The sequence below is a fragment of the Seriola lalandi genome, unplaced genomic scaffold (genome assembly GCF_002814215.2).
Source record: "Seriola lalandi dorsalis isolate HSWRI2012SDOR001 ecotype SW California unplaced genomic scaffold, Sedor1 jcf7180002055008, whole genome shotgun sequence".
Taxonomy (NCBI): domain Eukaryota; kingdom Metazoa; phylum Chordata; class Actinopteri; order Carangiformes; family Carangidae; genus Seriola; species Seriola lalandi.
The window spans coordinates 1,216,733-1,229,900 of NW_019525551.1; the positions used below are offsets into that span (position 1 = coordinate 1,216,733).

Consider the following 13,168-nt stretch of genomic DNA (forward strand, 5'->3'; position numbering starts at 1 on the left):
GTCAAAGTCAGTCACTCTATGCTTTTCAGAACATCTGGGAATATTAATGTCGCGGCGTCGAGCAGTGGGTCACACCAATCCAAATTCTATTTTAATTGCCTGACAACGCCACCTTGGGAATTTCACCCAAGGAATTATTCACCATTATCAGTAAATGGGACACACAGGTTCGTTATACTCAGGCACAAGACGCGATTCAAAGTACTTACAAGGTTTACTTTATTACAATACCATTATAAAAAGGCTACAAACTTCAGCCATACAAAACAATAAAGAAAAAGGGAAAACAAGATTCAGGAGCTGAGGCCTACAGGTGTGAGCAGGAACTAGTGAGGAGTGGGGGGTCTACCAAATACGAAATAATATTAAGGACAAAATAATCAAACACTCAAACACACGCGGCAAGCACACACACAATGTGAAATCACCCACAATCCCAGGACACAGCACACAGAGGGGAAGGACACCACCACCCGAGTCACCAGCACCACCACCGGCCTGCAACAACTTAAGAAAGAAAAAAACAAATTACTACAAAATAATCACAAAATGAACATACAAAATGAATAAAATGGGCAGGTAATTACCAAACTAAAAATGCTCAAGATGAAACAAACAATGTAAAAACAAACAAACACTCTGCACAGTATTGCTACCACATTTAGTGCCAGTCCTGTTCACCACCCAATGGCTGTGTATGGCAGCAGCCAGCCACCCTCAGCAAGCACCGCAGCAAAAGCAGGAGGGAGAGCGTGGAGCGGTCGACCAACCAAGGCCGAGCCAGGAACTGAGCGAGGATGGAGAGGCCAGCAGCAGCGCAGACAAACAGCAGCAAACACCGAGCAGAGGAGCAAGACATCAAGCACGAAAACAGGAGACAAAGCAAGCAGGAGACGAAACAAGCAGGAGACGAAGCAAGCAGGAGACGAAACAGCAGCTGCTCAAATCAGCTGATGGTGACGTCACACCACTGGTGGACTCCGTAAGCTGATGAGACTTCCTAATTAAAAAAAACTAAATTAGCATCGCTAGGCTAAAATTGAATAAATTTCGGGAAGCAGTGATAGCAAATGCCTACCTTTTGAAAAGTTCCCACAGGCATATGGGGAGTGAGGCTAACGGCTAACGGCATTTACCTGTAACCACACCATCGTTTAGCCAGCGGAGACAATAACAATGGCAGAGAGAGAAGGACACTTACCAATACAGAAGACGCCAACTACAACAGAAGCACAGCCCACCGTCGTCGCTCTGAGAGCAAACAATCGTCCGGTCCGGAAATGACGAAATGGAGGGGAAGCGCATGACAAAGAGGAGGTGACAGGCTACCACTTTTATACCAAGCTGGACCAATTATCCGCTACCAGCTGGCAATCAAGAGCAGCGCCCTCTATGCTGCTACATTAAGAAAAGCTGATGTCAAAATCATGTAAACGTCAGCTTTAATACAGTTGTTACTACACTGCTAAAGACTTTCCATTTGTGGCTGAGAACCAGGCCTACTGTCAGTCCTGACACATTAACCGTATCTCATCAGTAACATGAATTAACTTTTATTTCCCATATTAAAAGAACTAATGATGTCTTAACTTTCTGAACTTTCACCTGTCCTCGCGATTCTCCTTCTCACAAACTCTCTTTTCAAAATAATCTGTGATTTCAGACATTTCTGCAAAAAAATTTAAAAAGAAAAGGTAGCAGCTGGTTTGGTTTTACTTGATATTACATTATTCAAATCATTTTGAGGAAATAACATGAACGAAATTACGGGACGTATTGATTCAATACAGGACGCAGCATTTCATTTTCAAATACGAGATGATCCCATATTATATGGGACGGGTGGCAACCCTATTCACTTGTTTGAACAACCACAAAATTAGGTAACCGCCTCCTTCTGCAGGCAGAAAATCCAGCACATTCTGCCTCCAAATTCTCTATGCAGGAAAAACCCTGTTAGATCTAATGCATGCCTAATTTAACTATTATTGTTTATTATGTATTATTAACTAAAATTATTATTATTACTTATGATCTACTGAACATATGAATTTCTCCAAGGGGATAAATTAAGTACTTCTCTCTGTATGTCTGTCTGTCTGTCTGTCTATCAACTCCGATGGGGAGTTGTATTATATGAGTAGAGCACCTGTGGCAGAGAGGAGTGCAAGTCTCTTTTCCGTGACACAGGCAAGGCGCGCAACAAGTTGTGGAGAGTGCGGTTGAAGTGTTCGCATTGGCCGTTACCGGCTGGGTGGTAGGGAGTGGTGTGAGACTTTGCAACACCGTAAAGGACACAGAGCTGTTGAATGAGGGAACTTTCAAAGTTGCGGCCCTGATCAGAGTGTATGCGAGCAGGAACCCCAAATTTATAGAACCAGTCAGAAACCAAAGCCTGAGCCACAGTGGGGGCTAGTTGGTCCCAGGAAGAACAGCCAAGGTATACTTACTGAAAATGTCAGTCATGACTAGGACATTTTCCAACCCATTCTGGCTGGGTTCCAGCAAGGTAAAGTCAATGGCCAAGATTTCATTTGGACAGGAACCCACCAAATGCCCCATGAAACTAGGAGCAGGTATGTGCGTGTCCTTGGCAACTTGACACCTCTCACATTCTCTGCACCACTGTTCCACCTCTAAGGACATACCTGGCCAGTAACACCTTTGACGCAGCAGCTCCAATGTCCTCTCGACACCCTGATGCCCATGTCCTGGATGAACCTGAGCTAGCACCTCTTGCTTTAGTGCATCAGGCAAGAGAAGCTAAAACACTGCTTCAGCGCCATCAGGACACAAGATGCGCCAGAAGAGGATCCCATCCTGCTCCACTAGTCGGCTCCACTGGCTTACGATGGTGAGTGCTGGAGGGGACATGCGCTTCTGTTCCTGATAGTTTGGACGCTGCTGCCGCCCCCAGAACACCAAAACCTCCCGGAGGACAGGATCAGCTTGTTGGAGAACCTGGAGGTCAGAAGGTGCATGGTGGGGCAAAGCAGCAATGGTAGCTTGATTGGCGGAAGTGTTTTCACACTGCAGGACTTGCCGTAAGGGCTCGGGAAGCGAGGTACCAGGAACCATCGCTTCTAGATCCTGTGGCCCAGGTGGGTGCTTCCAAGATAGAGCATCGGCATTTTTGTTGCTCCTCCCAGAGCGGTATTTGATTTCAAAATCAAAAGCTGCCAATTGGGCTGCCCAACGCTGTTCGGTGGCCCCGAGCTTGGCAGAAGACAAATGGCTGAGTGGATTATTTTTGGTGTAGACAATGCATTTGTGACCAAGCAGGTACTCCCAGAATTTTTCCGACATAGCTCACTTGAGAGCCAAAAACTCCAATTTCATGGAGCTTTTGACATATTACACTCTGTGGGCCTCAACCCCCTGCTGGCATAAGCTATAGGCCTGACCTTCCCATTCTGTTCCTGAGAGAGCACGGCTCCAAGGCTACCATAGCTTGCATCAACCTCCAGGATGAAAGGGGAGGAGAAGTCGGCATAGACAAGCACAGGTGCAGTAGTAAGCTTGGTCTTCAACGCTTCAAAATTCCGATGGCACTCCTCTGACCAATGCCCAGCCACAGGACTTCCTACCAGCTAGTTCTGCCACCAGCTTATGTAGAGGAGCCGCCAATTTGGCGAAACCCTCCACAAAGCGATGGTAATAGCTGGCGAGACCAAGAAAGGAGCATAGGTCAGAGATGGTGGTGGGAGTCTGCCAGTTGGCAACTACCTCTATCTTGATGGGATCTGTGGATACCCCCTGGTCAGAGACCACATGACCCAAGTACCGTACCTCCCGCTGGAAGAACGCACATTTGTTGAGCTTGGCCTTAAGGCCTTGCTCCTGTAACCGCCCCAGCACCACCTCCAGCCTCTCCAGATGTTGCTCCACTGTGGAGGAGAAAACCACAATGTCATCTAGGTAAAGGAGCAGCGACTGACATTGTTGGTCACCGAACAGTCGCTGCATCAGCCTCTGGAAGGGGGGGGGGGCATTACAACAACGCTACTCCAGGAATTTCACCTGGAGAATTACGTTAACCCTTTACACATTGATTAAAACACACAAGTTTGTTTGCTAATGAGGTCTTGAGACTGGATCCAGAGTACAAATTCAATTAATTTTTATTAACAGTCTGTTGTTTTAATAATTTCTCAATAAAATGTTTTGCACACTAACACATTCATACCCACACACATCCCTAAGGCAATCCAAAAAAAATACACAAAGGAAAAGCAATTAGCAAAATTGGGTTGAATCAATTAAACACATATAGCTAAGCAAACCACACAAATGCAAACAAAAGAAAACTGACAAAGAAACAAAATTGCTCAAAAGTAATCTAGATATGATCAATCTACTAAACATGCAAAACAATTAAACCAAATTACTACTAATAACTAACCAAAAATAATCAAACAAAAAAAGAAAACATGCAAAGCAAAAGTAATTTCAAATGTGATTTAGCCTCAATAGGCTACATGCAATCAAAAAAAACGAAAACGGAACAAACAAAATTACCAATAAAGTTCAGTCCAAATGTTATTTAAAATCCTAGAAAACATACATTGGGCACCAGGGTAAAGACGTCTTGTCAGATGTCTAATGTTGCTGGAAAATGAGACCGATGAAAAGTTGCTGGTTATAAAACAATAATCTTGAAGATACAAAGGGGCGTCATAAGGGAACAGTCACTATGAATGACATCTGTCACATTACACACATTCGTTTGATCTGCCAATTATATAAAACAATTGAAGGCAGCATTTTGCTGCGAATAATACTGCCGCATTTACCTAAGTAAAACTATGAATGCAGGTTTGCTTATATAGTATTTTTATTATAGATAAAAAAAAATGTGTTTATTTCGTAGAACCTGTCAGGAGTCTTAAACTTTTACTTAAGCACCATCTGTAAGTATCTATATTTGACTCCATTTCCCGTTGTGGTGTAAAAATTCTGTGTTTCTGTAATCCCAACCACAAGGAGGAAGTTGATGTGACACATCGCACATTCATTCACTTCTGCAGGAATGAGCGGGTTTCTTGACAAGTTAGATGCTGTTGCTACAGTGAGAAGCAGTGAAATTAAAACTGTGGTCAGGGACAGTTTCATTTCATCACTGCTCTTTGATTCACGATGATGCTGTATATGATTGTTCCACTGTGTGTTCTATTCACTTTCACCCAACAGGTAAGAAAACACAACCTTTTTTAAAATGACTTTTAGCTCCTCAGATTGTATTATACCATAAAGTGCCCATGCCAATTGTAGATATATTTACATGTGGAATTAATATATGTTTTTCATTGATTTCAGGCACCTTCACGTGAAGTTAAGTGTGTGTGTGAGTTGACTAATTCTGAGAAGGCATTCCCGCATGGCAAACTCAGCACAGCAGAGGACAATGCATCAAAATGTAACAGCAAGATCACCCCCCAGAAGGTAACTAGTAATGTTATTTTCTAATCCTGACTGTAAAGAAGTGATCCTCCCTCCTCTGCTGCTGCAAAACTGACTCAACCTACACTCTTGTATGTAGTCATAATGGAGCCCTGAGTGATGTGTGATCCACCTGCTCTTCTTACAGACTCGGGAGTTTGAGAGTCTTCTGTTGGGATTGGAACTACGTCTGCCCCAATTGCTAGAAGATGTGTCAATGCTAGAGAAGGAAGATGACGGAGAGCTTTATGGAGCTCTTAGCCTGCAGGTGATAGAGAATGAAATGATGGATATCAAACAACTCATCGACAGGCTCAACAGCACCACGCAGGGACACCAGCATCTCACCACTGACACCTCTAAACAGGTAGAACTACAAACACATGATATCACTCATGAAGGCAGCATCTGTGTGCAAACTTAAAGCATGCATCATTTTCTATATAGAAATATATATTCAAATCTGTAGAAGTTATGACTAAGATGTATTGCTTTTAAAGTCTATATGCCAATTACATTCTCATGATCACAGACTTATAGAGAAGAACTTTTTGCTGTAAGTGCTCTACTATAATTCATATTTTATTTTAACAGTGGATTACATTACTATGTATAATGCAAAAGACTTTGCAACCCCCAAAGGATTATTGTCCAGCTCTGCAGATTTTTGGCATCTTTCAGCCCATTGTTTTGGTTTTACATTCCACAACTTTATGTTTTGGGTCACTTTCACAGTTGTCATCAGTGCAGTTTCGAGCAGCAGGCAGCTTTTTTCTGCAAAAAAAGCTTAGATACTGTGTTGAACCTATTTCCAAAACAGAGCTAAAAGAAGGTTTAAGATTCGACATACATTCACCAGGTTGAAACAGAAACAGGAGTGAGTAATTTTTTAATTTTTTAGTAATACTAAATGACCATATTTACATAAGTTTACATAAGCACTAAGTACTAAAGGTGTGCAATAAGGCAAAATGTAAGTTAAGTAAAGAAGGGCACCAAAGGTGTATAGTCAGTGCTAGTTAGTCCACTAACTTGAACAACCATATAAGTCATTTGTTACACACTGTTTATTACAGGAAGACAATCTCAGTTAAGCATGTAAGGGTGGTAGAGGTGTCAGGAGAGCAGGTGCTCTCAAGAACAGATGGGTCAAGATATCCTTGGAGAGGGATACCCCTGAATTAATATTTTTTCTTCATCAATGTATTAGTCAGATTCTCTGATAGCAGGCAATGTTGTACTCAAAGGCATCTATATTTGTAGACAAAAACATATTGTCATGTCTCTCAGCTGGAAGACCTGAGAGCAGTAATGCAGGAGCTGGAAAGGTTCGACACTATGCAGGTGGTCAAGAGTGTACACGCCAACCGTCGTCTAAAGACAGATCTTGACCAGTGCAAGAATGGACACCCAACCATCCAACCCACTGGGCCCCCACAGGGTAAATCTCAAAACCACACTGAGGGGACACTTGGAGACAATAATACAGTGCATCCGGAAAGTATTCACACCACTTCACTCAGGTTTTTTAGAAATTCTTGCAAATTTATTAAAAATAAAAAACTGAAATATCGCATGTACATTAGTATTCACACCCTTTGCTATGACACTCAAAAGTGAGCTTAGGTGCATCCTGTTTCCACTGATCATCCTTGAGATGTTTCTACAACTTGATTGGAGTCTACTTATAGTAATCAATTGATTTCTAAAAAACCTTTTTCGCTTGGTCATTATGGGGTATTAGTGTGTAGATTGATGAGAAAAAAAAAAAGGAATTTAATGCATTTTGGAATAAGGCTGTAACATAACAAAATGTGGGGAAAGTGAAGGGGTGTGAATACTTTCCGGATGCACTGTACATGTGAGTGGTCATAGGAGGAGAGTATGTATCTCAACTAGGTACAGCAGAACATCGTACACACAAAGACACTGTGCCCATTGTCATTGAGGTAGCTTTAATGAGCTCAATTAGAGGCTCAATAGCCAACGCAAACAGAAGGGGGCTCATGGGGCATCCTTGGCAGGTTCCACACACTAATGGAATAGGATCTGAGCAGCAGAAATTAGCAGTAACAGCTGCTTTAGGGGATACAATACAACAATATATATAACTACAAAATTCCTGGAGAAATACTGAATGTCCCTGCTACTTGGTGCATGTACGTCACTTCTCACGTTTCAATCTGTACAAAGGACGTTACTTTCAGTTTCATTCATGTCGTAGAGACTTAGTCGGTGTCCCTCAAAATGTCTTTGAAGCTGTCACGACTGGCCAAAATAACTTCACACTGATGGTTTCAAACCCACATTTGTCCACACAACCTTGGTAAGATATGTATACACAGATGTACATGGCCTAACAGAAGTTGATCTGCAATAAAGCTGTACCACTATATCCCCATATAAACGATAGCTTCTAAGATCAAACTTTTATGACCTACCTTACCTCTTACCCTATTGAGACTCTTATGTTGAAAGTGTCAGTGCTCCTGTGGTTGGCAGTATAAATTGCATTTGCATTTTACAAATTGGGCTTGGTTGTTTTGAAAGTGTCCCCCCCATTATACTCTATTTACGTCGTTATGCCATTGATGTCGCCATGGTTACTCAAATTGCTAAGAAAAGTCATAGATATATCTATTGTGTGGGTTTTCTCAAAGCTGTAGGACTAGTTACGTGCCGAAATTTCAATACAGAAGATGAATAAGACTAATAAGTAAGCAGGATAATAATATATGCCTTCAATGCTATTGCAATGCATGCACATAATAAGTATGCAGGATAATAATGATAATTTTAACACCTAAACCATTCCACCAGAAACCCATATGGAGGATTATCCACTGTGCATTAGGACTGCAACCTCTAATGTACTGTATATTTCCTTGTTTTATTAGCTGCCGAGTGCATTTGACATAGCCAGGGTTGCAGATAAATATAACGCTAAAATTTCTCTATAATCTATAATAATTCAAAAAACACATTAATTTCATGGACTATACAAATGTAATTATAGTAAGATCTGCTTATCTTCTAGTGATGGGGTGATATTATGAGACAATTAACTTGTACATTCACACAGTCTGCAATTTTTTACCAGCGGTCCTTCCTTCATTTGGCAGCTGCAACTGCTGCAACTTTTAGCAACAGTCTTTAATGTCTTCGTATTTGTCTAATCTTATAGTTTGCTCTTCGATTTGTAACATATGCTGCTCTTCTCCAGTAGAGTTGTCATGCTATCGACCGGTCATATGCTGCAAACACTGCACCTTTTACGTGAGCATGCTCATGGCTAGAAGACCTGGGTTGACTTACTCAGCCTGATTGCAGATGCCAGGCTTAGTGAAGCCAGATATCCTGCGTATGCTGACCTTACTTCATAGTCCAGGCCCCAGCTGTACTTATCTATTATCCCTATATTTGCACAGTTTCTTTCTCTCTGATTCTTCTCACATTTCCCCCTCAGGTAATTGTCCACACGGACATTTTCTGAACATCACTGGGCCCAGGGTACACACAGCAGGAGAGTATCCCGGCTCCTACATGTATGGAGCTTGGGGTCGGGATCCCAAACCAGAGGCGAGTAAGGAGAACTGGTATTGGCTGGTATTGATGACCTCCAGCAACAAATACTCCAACTTCGTTCGTCTCTACTCCAGCCTGAGTTCTCTCATTGTTGGGGTGAGCGTCCCAGGTAAAGAGCTTTTGTTCTATTTGTGATGTCAGAAATTGTAGTACATTTCCATTCAGTGAAGACTTCTAATGTTGACATGGAAAGGTTGGTGGTGAGACATGTTAATAAAGTCAACTATTTGACCCTGGACATTTCCAACAACTGCAGAAATAACTGCAACAACTGTGTACTTGTCTTACTGACTGTTTACGGGGTAAAAATACACAAAAACATGCACATGCTGGAGCAAATAATGTATTTGTTGGGGTCCATTTTCAGCAGAGGACTTACATGCATCTGGTGCTCAAGTGAGTATTTCAAGCAGCAGGAGAGAATATGTTGGTCAAACTAAACTTATGATTACATCCAATCCTCTTTCCTCCTCTTCTCTCCAGGTAATGTCCAGATCCACTCCTCTAACCCAACCACCAATACCATCCAGGGTCCAAATGTTGTTCTGTACGGAGAGGCCTTGTACTACAACTGTTACAACCAAGATGCTGTTTGTCGGTTCAACCTCACCACTAAAACTGTTACCACCTTACAACTACCCAAAGGCACCAGGTTTGCTGCTCATTTAGCTCATTCATAATTGTCACTTGATCAATTGAAGTACTTTTTTTTTTCAAAGAATTTCAATGTTTATACAAAAATGTTTGTATGTACAGACATAAATGATGTAGTTTTTATTAAATTTTTTTAAAAAAGAGCAAGTAGCTCCTAATTCTAAAACATAAATAGTGATGTCTCAGTGGAGATGGGAAAAGATGATATGCATTTGGGTCCAAAAGTCTGAGACCACTTTCCGAAAGTGGATGTGTAAGATTCTAAATGCACAAAATTACAGCAGAACAGTCCAAGAAAGTGAAGATACTGTAAGTATGAAATAAAGACAGAAATAAAGACATTAAGAATAAAAAACAAATATGTGAATTTTGCATTTACATACATGAGCTCAGTATGCCTTGTATTTACATTTGTATTTACACTGAAACTCGATACAAACTCCAATATACATACACTGTAAATACAGACAATATGTGTATGTCTATGTGTGAGGAAAAACCAAACAATAATCATCATCCACACCATCATTTCCATCCTCTGTTTTGTCAGATTTAATTCAAAGGGGAACTTCTGCCACCTTGATGAATGCTACCCATACACTGACCTGGACCTGGCGACAGATGAGTCCGGTGTGTGGGTGATCTACACCACCACGCAGAACTTTGGCAACCTGGTGCTGTCCAAGGTGGAGGAGGGTGAACAGCTGACACTTGGCCAAACCTGGCACACCCAAGTATACAAGCAGGGGGTGACCAACACCTTCATGGCCTGTGGCGTGCTTTACGCAACACGGTACATCAACAAAAACGTGGAGGAGATCTTCTATTCATTTGACACTGTGACAGGTGTCGAAAAGTTCAACATTGCCATCTTCATCCACAAGATGTCTCCCAATATTCATTCCCTGAACTACAGCCCTGTGGACCACATGCTACATGCCTACTGTGACTCCTACATGGTCTCCTATAAGGTTGTGTTTGGTTAAATGGAGAATTCTGAAGAGGCATTTTCTGTAAGCCTGTATTCAATTTAGAACCAAATAAAGAGGGTGGTGTGAGGTTGTTTGCACTATACATGATATACACAAAGTAAATTTATATGGTAAATTCACCATAATGTATACCTACATTCTACTAATTCCATCAGTACAAAATCAAAGTCACGTAGTACTCAATGTCTCTATTGTTCAACTACATTCACTAAATTCAGTTGTCCCTACCATCACTGCCAAATTTCTGCTCCACTCTTCTGCTGGAAACCGGGTTGCAGTCAGTTTCATCCACTGGGAGTCTTCCCAGTCTCATGCCTACATTTCAGTTCCACCCATTCAAATTGCAGGATGTCTCAATGCAATGGCACTTCTGTCACAAAAACACATCCATACATAAAGTAGTGTTCAACAGCCCACAATACACAGCAGAGTCATGTTTCTCTGTTAAACCCATGGTTAGTGAAGTATGTTTCGCAGGCTTACTGTAGTTACTGGAAATGTTTTCAACCCATCTAGCGATCTTTCACCTAAATATTTAAATAAGCAAAATAAAAAACTGTCTGAAAAGCTCAGCAAAGATAGATAGATAGATAGATAGATAGATAGATAGATAGATAGATAGATAGATAGATAGATTGATAGATAGATAGATAGATAGATAGATAGATGGATAGATAGATAGATAGATACTTCATTTGTCCCCTAGGGGACAAATAAACAATAGTAATTAGATTAGTCCACTTCCTTTTGGCTGAGGTGTTGTATAGCCTGATGGCAATGGGAACAACGGATCTCCTGAACCTCTCTGTTCTGCAGCGCAGTGAGATGAGACATTTGCTGCACCTGTAGCTGCTTCTCTGTCCTGCCAGAATGTTGTGGGGAGGATAGTTGGTATTGTCCAAGATGGCCTCCATCTTACATTGCATGCGTCTCTCCACAACAGTCCTGAGTGAGTCCAGACTCCTGCCAAGCACAGACCCAGCCAGAGAAGTTGGAATAGTAATAATAAAAGCTAAGTAGTTGTGCATCTAGCAGCAGTAACTCTGCAGACAACAGATAGGAAGAGCGGAGCAGCAGAAGGAGTTCAGGACCACAATTACCAGTACAGCTCCCAGTAAGTCCCATATAAACATCAGTCAACATTTTACAGCAAAGGGGTTGGCAGGGATTGATATGGTCATTTTTGAGACTCTAGCAACTTTGTTGTTGTAGTTGTGGACTGTAATATGAAAACGTATTTCAGATAAAGTCTGTTCATTTAACTTTAACATTAGAAATATACACAATGGGGTCCAAAAGTGTTCTCAGACCCCACTGTAAATCGGATCAGAGTTGTGCATAGAGGTGCTAAAAGAGTGCGTTCATTGAACTCAAGTTTTGGTGAACAGTAAACTGAACATATCTGTTTGGACACATGGTGTCTGTAATGCTCCAAAAAGATGTTTTCCAACCATCAAAACACCAGCATAAGAAAAGCTGTCTTGTGCCGGAATGCGAACTGAAAGCCAACACATCTTTCAGCTTGTGACTTTAAAGAAGCCAGTGGTGGAGCCTGTAACACCTTAAGCTTATGTTTTTGAACTACTGCATAGTTTGGATCATACAGGCTAAATAAAATTACCGTTATTTCTGCAACTGCTTCTGCTTTTGGATGGATGGAGGAGGTGCTGCTGAAGAAGAACAGTTCAGAGGAGCGTATTTAAAAAAAAGACAGAAGAATAAATTAACATGAACTAATCATCATCAAGTTTTCCTTTTTAAAGATTTTGACAACTTTAGAGTTATCTGGTCAACGCCAGTCTCCTCTAAAGTTATCCAGCCAAAGTGAAGAGCATTAGAGTTTATTTTGCATCAACACACAAGAGACGCCAGCAGATAACATCTGCACGACCTCCTGCAGAGAAGCCGAGCAGAAATCAAGAGTTCCCGAGACTGAACCGCTGAGACACCGGCAGAATCCGTCATCGTGATAACGGGACACGGCCTCCAGGAGAATCCACCTAGATCCCGTGTCTCCAGGGTTACCACGGCAACCACAGCCACCTGGGTTCCAGCCGAGGATCTTCAGCTACAGCGCAACTCACAGTAGGCCGGTCTTAACACTCTGCTCATGACTGGGTTGATGTCGAAATATAGCAATATTTAATCATCAAACCTAATTCGTAGATGTAGTATCATAAGCTGTATAGCCATAGTGTATAGCCATAACATACCGCATCAGTCTTAACGCTGAAATGTTTAACCTTAACTGAGTTGCAATGTTAAGACTAGAAAATTCCAGGGAAATTTTGAGTGCCACGGGGGCTACTGCCGGGATGAGTACATGATTTATTTCCAGTGTTCAAAAGTCACCCTGATCATATTCTAGTTTTGAGAAATGTCTTGATATAAAAGACTCTGATATAAAACAATGTCACATCCCTCCATCATGTATTATGTGGGAAATATCTCATATTCTGTGTTGTTTTTTTAATAAAACAAGAGGCAACATGTCTTCA

General features: G+C 41.5%; 1 protein-coding gene across 1 annotated transcript; it reads left to right on the top strand.

Annotated features, from left to right (window-relative positions):
* Positions 1–5,036: 5,036 nt before the first annotated feature.
* On the top strand, positions 5,037–10,736 carry LOC111647783 (olfactomedin-4-like). The gene is made up of 7 exons (XM_023397446.2): positions 5,037–5,190; positions 5,317–5,442; positions 5,588–5,806; positions 6,730–6,880; positions 8,906–9,133; positions 9,508–9,676; positions 10,229–10,736. The coding sequence occupies exons 1-7, from the start codon at positions 5,137–5,139 to the stop codon at positions 10,662–10,664; spliced, it is 1,383 nt and encodes a 460-aa protein (XP_023253214.1). The 5' UTR covers positions 5,037–5,136; the 3' UTR covers positions 10,665–10,736.
* Positions 10,737–13,168: the final 2,432 nt, after the last annotated feature.

Bases quoted from the DNA above. Each gene is read 5' to 3' on its own strand.
- LOC111647783 (XM_023397446.2), top strand. From the start codon at position 5,137: ATGATGCTGTATATGATTGTTCCACTGTGTGTTCTATTCACTTTCACC. The intron at 6,881-8,905 runs GTAAATCTCAAA...TTTCCCCCTCAG, and splicing joins ACCCACTGGGCCCCCACAGG to GTAATTGTCCACACGGACAT. The intron at 9,134-9,507 runs GTAAAGAGCTTT...TCTTCTCTCCAG, and splicing joins TGTTGGGGTGAGCGTCCCAG to GTAATGTCCAGATCCACTCC.